This window comes from Morone saxatilis, unplaced genomic scaffold (assembly GCF_004916995.1).
Source record: "Morone saxatilis isolate NCDOM2014 unplaced genomic scaffold, NCSU_SB_2.0 Contig3, whole genome shotgun sequence".
In the NCBI taxonomy this organism is placed as follows: domain Eukaryota; kingdom Metazoa; phylum Chordata; class Actinopteri; family Moronidae; genus Morone; species Morone saxatilis.
Genome location: NW_023339873.1, coordinates 6,746,130 through 6,754,199, shown reverse-complemented (window position 1 = coordinate 6,754,199; position 8,070 = coordinate 6,746,130). Strand labels below are relative to the sequence as shown.

Below are 8,070 nucleotides of genomic sequence, written 5' to 3'. Positions count from 1 at the left end.
TACACCGCTACCACCCCACGGGCCGCCGCCACTGCCGCAGTTACACTGTCTTAACGAGAGCTCAACAGTCCAGGGAGCGAGTGTGTCTGTGGACTTTTGTGTCGCGATTTCGGTCTCGGTTTGAGAACCGTTACAGCCCTACAGTACATACAATCACATTAATGCTTAAACAATGAGGCCATTTGATTACCTTGAGCTCGTGGGAACAGGCACCTTTTTTCACATTTTATAGACTAATCAATGACTCATATTTGAAGAAATCACCTTAAACTCAGGGGAAATGGCGGTTTTTATTCAAGAAATTCAGACCCCTCTCTGATTAAACAATCAATCTAATGATAATGAGGTTAATTGATTATGGAAATGGTCGTTAGCTGCAGTCCTAATTTACATATAGAAGAGCAGTACAGTATCGCTCACTGAGATCCAGTGGGAATTAACTTCAGGCCTTGTTGATTTCTATCTACACATTCATTCATCAGTTCATTTTTTGATCTACAAAAGAAAGAAATAGGGAAAAATACACTCTGGATAATAATAATTACCATAATTAAAGTGATGTGTTCAGGCCGGAGGTGATGTCTACAAATTGCTGTTTTTGTAAGACAATACTCCAAAACACAAAGATGCTCAGTTTACTCGGATAAAAGATGAGGAAAAAGGAGCAAATCCTTAAAATTTCCAAACCTGGGAGCATCAAGTGGTTGGCATTTCTGCTTGAAAATAAATTATTGATTATCGACGCGGTAGCCAATTAATTTTCTTGTGACAGACGTGATTAATCAGATTTATCTAACTCTGGTGAACAAAACTAGTCACAAAACACTTTCTCCGACCTCTGACCTCCAGCCTGTCGCCTCCCCTGTGTTTCAGAAAATGAGCAAGTCCAATATCTTGTTTTCGTTTTCTGTCTCAGTGCCGCTCAATTTCAAGTCGGCCTGTTTGATATTCAGCAGCAGGACGAAGATGTCACAGTGGCAGTGGAGTCTAGTAACAAGCTGTTACAGGGTGAGGAGTAGACAGGCATGATGTGACGATCTCTCCCCGCCTCAAAGTGATGTTGAGTAGTGAATATGTGTCCGAGGTTGCCAGAAAAAGCTGTCGTAGGAATTACACACTACATGCTTTCTGAACTACTGCTGCTCCTATGGTTAACCCGCAAGAGGAAGTGTTACGTCCTTACGTCTTTGTACAGATTATCATTGGGTGGAGTTCAGTGCATACAAAACATTAGGGGTTATTACATTGAATTTACTTTATCATTTACCTTCCTGCTGTCAGCTTTTAGCCACTTTAAAAAACATATTTTTGCACGATATTATAAGCTAAAAACGTGTCTTAGGAGATAGGTTTGAGAAAACTTCGAGTCTAGAGCTAAAACAATTAGTCGATCAGTCTATGAGCAGAAAATGAACCATATTAATAATCTCTTAAACGGTTTTTAAGGATAATGCTAACTGTTCTGTGTCCAGCTTCTCTAAAGTAACCGTTTGTTGTTTTTCTGTTTTATCTCAATATAAACTGAATATCTTCTTGAGATTGATACCAGAATTCTTTCCATTTGAGAAGCTGTAAACAGGGAATATTTGGGAGTTTTGCTTCACAACTTCACAACTATCAAAGTAGCGGCCAGTTCATGTATCAGTCATTTTATATTTGTATTATTTAAGTATTTTACAATGTCTCTATTCTGGAGCTATCTATGCCAGGAAGACGAGCAGCAAAGTGTTGGGAAAATACAAGATACAATACGGATAGTTGTTTTAACAGTGTTCAAGTGTTTGTAGGTGGGTTTTTCTTGGCAGTCATAGAAATGCAAGATGGATTTGGATGTCGGTGCAGATCCTGGGTGTGCGAGCACGAGGAGTACGTGCCTAAACCAGTTAGTGTGAGGACACAGGAAGGTGCAGGACATAAAAAGCAGTAGTCTGCGCCTACCACGGGTACGCTCGCGGAGTTTTCCGGGTGATCTCTGGCCTAGTCGGTCAAGAAAACGGAGGGCCTAGGGGGAGTGTGGGGGATGGGAGCGGGGAAGTTCAGGGTGAAGGGAGGATAGCTCCACCTCCAGGCAACCTTCCAAGTGTGGGGTATAATCTGACAGCACTCAGCAAGACACATGCAGGGCTAAGACCAGGCACCCTACCAAGACTGGGGCCTGTGGGGACATCCTGGTGAGAGCTAAGCCTCCAATGGGCCTGGAGCAGTGCCAGAAACCACACACACTCGCACACACTCGCACACAGACACACACACACACACGTTTGAATGCATCGTAAAGTCACACATGCGTGGTAAAGCTTGTGCAGTGTCTCATACACACCCACACAAACGCAGACGCACCGTGCATGCAAACAACAACACACACGGGTGGGGAGGGTGGGGGGATGAATGGGGGCAATAAGACAAAGACAGCATGAGGAAATACAAGACTTCAGTCTGAATGCAGGGTTTGGAGAGCCAGGTTTGTTATGTGTGCGAGTGTACCGGTGCGTCAACCTCTCATTCAGTCAGTAAACGCTGGATCTCCTGTGTATGAAATTAACCTAATCGAGTTAAACTGTCTGTGTTGCACTTTCCTGTTGACTAATTATGCTGTCATAGCGCGGTCCAACTGGAAATCGTCCTGAACGTTTGGATGACCTCACGATGCTGACTGACATCTCTCTTTGCTCTCTTCCCATTCTCCCCTGTCACTCTTTCTCTTCCTCCTTGCTGTTTCCTCCGCAGATTATGTTTATTTTGAGAACTCATCCAGTAACCCACTGCTGATCAGGAGGATAGAGGAGTTGAACAAGGTGAGTGTGTGTTTGTGTGTGTGTGTGTGAGAGAGAGAGAGGTTGAATTTGTACCCTTGAATGCAGCACAGATCTGACAGCTGTACATCTGATTTCATGCCGCCGTCACAACCCTACAAACCTCTTCTTTTCCAGTTTGTCGGAGATTGAACAGATCAGTTTTATTAGTGACCGTATATCTTAACTGCCTTATGTGTTCTTCACTGCACCTGTAAAGCATTAAAAAGCTACATTTGGTTGTTAATAAAGTTTTTGTAGAATACCTTTAAGTGTAAAATATATTATTGCCCCCTTTGGGTTCTCATAACTCTTAAGGCTGCTTTATACTATACAAGCTGGACTGTTCAATACTGTATTATACTCTTCTATATTGATGCCCAGGATCAGTATCAGAAACATCGGCAACTTCGTTGATAAACAATTAAATATTTTACGTAATTTTTCAACTAAAAGTACCAAATGTTCAAATGTTCCAGCTTCTGAAATGTGAGGATTTGCAGATTTTCTTTGTCATATATGACAATAAATGGGTTTAGGCTGTTGATCTTATGACATTTTAAAGGTTATTTTGTATTATTTTCTGACATTTTATAGGCCAAATGATTAATCGATTAAATGAAGACAATAATCGGCAGATAAATCAATAATGACAATAATCGTTAGTGGCAGCATTACAGATTTTTAACTTAGCCCAATTTTTATTTGACTGTTTCATGTTTTAAATTGTAAATCAAGCATTAATGATTGTTGATATGTTTAAAAATACATCATAATCTACCTTTACACTGATCTTTCCACTGAAAGCAGTAAACAGTATTGTATTAAGTATGATGATGGTGTTGCTGGATGATGTCTGCTAAATCCCAGCCTGCCAATCTTGTACCTTGTTCAGGAAAAGAAGCAGAAAAAGAGGCCTGTCTCTGTAGACTAGTTACAGGTGCCCGTTGTCTGTCCCCTGTCCCAGACCTGTGCTGGATAATATGGAGGCTGTTTAATGTGATTGACACAGAGCTCAGAGTGAGCCTTCTATTCTGCCTGTCACTGTCAGTCTCTCTGCTCCTCAGGGGATCTCTGGCTTTCTCCTCCATAAAGGTGGAGATAGACATCTATAAAGTATGGAACAGCGTAGGGAAAAATCTTGACAACCCACAGCAACTCAAAACTATTGAAAAACACAGAAAATGAAGAATTTGGTTGAACTAATTGACCTGAAAGCGTTTGTATATAATGCCAGTAGTCTTAAGTGTATGAGTGTTGTGTCCAGATCAATGTCACAAACTTAAGAATAAAAAAAAAAAAAAAAAACATGCATAAATTATTTTATTTAAAGGTTAAAAAATCTCAGGCTGAAACTAAAGATTATTTCATCGTCAATTACCCTTGATTATTTCCTTGATTACTCTTTTGGTGTGGAAGAAAGTAGTAAAAAAAAAAATGCACTGCACAATTTCCCAAAGCGAAAGAAAAGAGTATGAGGTTGCTGCTTTTGTCCGACACTTCAAAACTAAAGATATTAAGTTTTTATTATCGTTCGAGATGAAGAAAAGCAGAAAATCAATTAATTACTGTTTAATTGACTATGCGTTATACTTTTAGAGCTGATATAAATAAAGTGTGACACTAACAAAAACATCAAAATCAGCCACGGAAATTCTTGTAGAAAACTTATCAACTTTCAGGATGTTTGAACTGAACCGTGATGCGTCCCTGTGATCACACCACATATGCCTTTTTTTTTTTTTTTTTACCTTTTCATTGTTTAACATCCTTCTGTCATCTCCCTTCTTATATCTGTTTTGTTCTGTTATGTTCTGCTTTAATTGGGTTGCAGTTTTAACTGGCATGCACACATAAATATTTATGAATTTATAACAGATATACTGAAAGGAATTATGCTCTTAATTCTCCTTTTACTTTGTCAGTTTGATTTGTGGTTTTACTGAAATGTCACACAAAAAGGCGTGACATTAACTTACTTAAAATGTAATCAAAGCAGCCTAAGTAGTGCATGTTTAAATTGTACCTTGATGCATCATGGTAATAGATGGGCCTTTTCTTTGTTTACACTCACACTCATGCCATAATGCTGACTGGTCAGTTCCTCTTCTATTATCCTCCCTCATGATTTGCTCTACTTGGCCTGTAGTTAGGTTTACAGTTTTAACGGTTTAAGGAAATGCTTAAGAGAATATTACTTAATTGTACATATCTAGATTAACTGCCTGTACTTGCCTAATAAATGTGTCTAACAAATGAGCAAAAGTTGTGAACACAGTCAGCATTTCATTTAAAACTTCCTTTAGTAGTAGTTTATTAGTGTTTTACTTTGCAATCAGATGAGGAAATGATGTTTTTTTATTGTTACTGTAGTGTTTGTCTAACACAGAAATATGGGAAATTGGATTTTAATTATTTCACGATTGGGAAAAGTAGAGAGTCCTGCGGGGCTCAGTGTCTATACAATGTAAAGAAATATGACATGTTGACTGCTTATTCTCCATCTCTCCATCCATTTCCCCCTCACATTACACCTCGCTTGGAGGATTCATGAGAGAGTTCCTAATCCAATATGCTTGGCCTATAATAACATACAAATGTGATTGCCAAAGATATGTAACACTTTTACCGTATCACAGCTCATCAATATTGCAGTTTATACTACTATATTATTCCATTTTCTTTTATGTGTAGAGCGTAAAAAAAGAAGTAAAAAGCTACTAATCAATTTCTAAATTAGCCCTAGACCTCTGTTTTTTTTTTTTTTTTCTTCATGTCATGCAGCTCTTAATTTAAAAACAATGTAACATCACCATGCTGGTGTAGTATTACCAGGAAGAAACGAATACTAGGGCTGCACCGGCAATCCCCAAACACGCCAAACTGTCCTGATAACTGCAACACTTAATGTGATTTTTGGAGAATTGCTGTAGTCTCACACTGCGTTTTCATCCATCGTTAAGAACTAGCCTCATCTATGGGTCTTTCATCTGTGTGTGTGTGTGTGTGTTTGTGCGCGTGCATGTGTGGGGTGCTCTGTGTGCGGCACCACTTGTTGCCGTGGTAACGCCGATTGTCTCTGGTTTGCAGACAGCCAATGGGAACGTGGAGGCCAAAGTGGTGTGTTTTTACCGGCGCAGGGACATCTCCAGCACACTCATCGCCCTGGCAGACAAACATGCAAGTGAGTGACTGACCGTAACCCAGCCAGCAAACACCAGGCATCAAAAAGCACCACAACCGGGATTTAAAACTGTTCTTTTTGGCAACCCTCTGCAGTTGTTTTTCCACTGCAAAGTTGTAGTGCCTTCACATCCAGTCAAACTAAATTTCCCTGATATGGAAAATACTATTCTATTTGTTATTTGGCTTGTTTGCGCACCAGATTTTTATCAAGGGATGATACAAAATTGAATTCAGTTTGTGCACTGTTGCCAAGCTGAGAGAAGTGGTCCAGACTGCAGCCCCTCCTCTGATAGGCCTGATTGCGGATAGCATTCGATCTGTTGGGTGTATCAATATGACGACACCTGTGTGTAGGGGGGGTGTGTTCGTGTGTGTGTGTGTGTGTGTGCCTTCCCAGTTTAAGCGTGGGTGTGTAGCGTGTACTTGAATGTGGTGCTGTTCGACAGAGCTTGGAGCATATTTTGCAGTATCTTGAACAGCTGGCAGACTTTGAATGGGCTCTACCTAAAGCCGTATTCTGTGGCCTTTTTTAATGTTCTGGATACCAGCGTGTTTTTTTTATAAAGAAGGACATTCAAACAATGAATTCAAACATAAAGCTGGGAAGAAAAAAAGGGGAAATACAGAAGGACTGAGACAGTCAGTTTAAGATGGTTAGTGGTAAGAAATTCGGATGTAAGAAAGGTGCGCCGCTTAAAGGCCAGAGCTCACCTCCCCGCCGGTCCTGGTTGTCTGAATTCACAGAATAAAAAAGCAGAGGGATACAGGATTTATCCCCACTTCAGGCTATTTGCTTTTTTTGTTGTTTTTCATGACATGATATCACCTCTTTTGACACTGTAAAAAGTGTTTATTTTGACTTCACTGACTTCTCTGTTCTTATCATCTTACATTTATACGCTAACATGTTACAGTTTGTTGGTTTCCTAGATTGTAAACTCTGTCTGCAAGCCAACCTCTCCTTAGAGGAGGATATAGATTTTAAATAAATGTATTTGAATTGGATTTATAGAAAATAAAAACCACTATCATTTGGAAGAAGACCTGACTTTGGGCAACTGATAGTTACCCATCTTCAGTGTAATCTTAGTGGGAAAATACTACCACCCACTACCCACATGCTGGCAGATTTTGTTGCAGTCATTAGTCATCTTTACCAGCCACATTATAAATGTCTTTTTAATTATCTTGAAATGCTAAAAGGAAGAGTAGAACAAAGATGGCAACATCAACAAATGAATCCTTTTGGAGTCTCTTGTGATGCTCCATGATTTCCGCCCTTTGACAGAAACTCACATGGGACTAAAAATCAGGATTTTGTTATATATAGTATTTATTTTATAGTCTTTTGTGGATTTAGGCATAGGCCTCATAGAAGAAGGTGAGACATGATGCATCATACAGCACTTCTATCGTAACAACACTCACTTTGGGACAGTCTTTCATCTTTATGATGTTGCACTCAGTTGTATACACGCAAAGGGAGAGGATAGCTGTGTAGAAAATGTTAGAAAAGAGAAGTTTAAACCCTGCATTACTTTCTTATTCACACCTGACCTATGTCTCTGTGAAGTGGGAATGCTTGTCTGGACCGTCTGTTTCGGAAAGTTTCAAAAATTGTTTCCTCAATTTTGATGGTGATGAAGATGTATGGGTTGGAGATTTCAGACGCTGTTTGATAATCACTCACATTTCATTTGAAGTACGCTGAGCCGCACTGATACGATTCTGTGATTTCTACTTCGTTACACGGTGAAATAGATCAGAGGTGTAAGATTTAAAAAAAAAAAAGAAGCCAGGGCTGTGGTGTAAAATGATTAATATGGGAACACAGTGAACCTGAGAAGACTCTTAAATATAGTAGGATAGTGTCCATTTCAAAACTGGACTGAGATTTCAGTTTGTGGTCAAAGTATGTAGGCTTAAAAGACACTCTTGTTGGTGTCCAGTGCTGTCCGGCCTCCTGTTTGTCCATCAAGTAGACCCACTCTGACTTAAAGGGACACTTCACCCATTTGCATTAAGCTTTGTATCGTTAGAAACCCAGTCATATTTTTGAATGGTCGTGCACCATTCCCTCATTTTCCCCTGA

The 8,070-nt window shown here is 39.7% G+C and overlaps 1 protein-coding gene across 2 annotated transcripts in view; it reads left to right on the top strand.

The window, feature by feature from the left end:
• mta1 (metastasis associated 1) overlaps positions 1–8,070 on the top strand; it is a 43,926-nt gene that overhangs the window by 7,544 nt on the left and 28,312 nt on the right. For both annotated transcript variants that reach the window (XM_035674541.1, XM_035674540.1), the window contains exons 2-3: positions 2,728–2,795; positions 5,883–5,976. In XM_035674541.1, the coding sequence (XP_035530434.1) occupies positions 2,728–2,795; positions 5,883–5,976 (162 nt within the window). The remainder of the gene's footprint in view (positions 1–2,727; positions 2,796–5,882; positions 5,977–8,070) is intronic.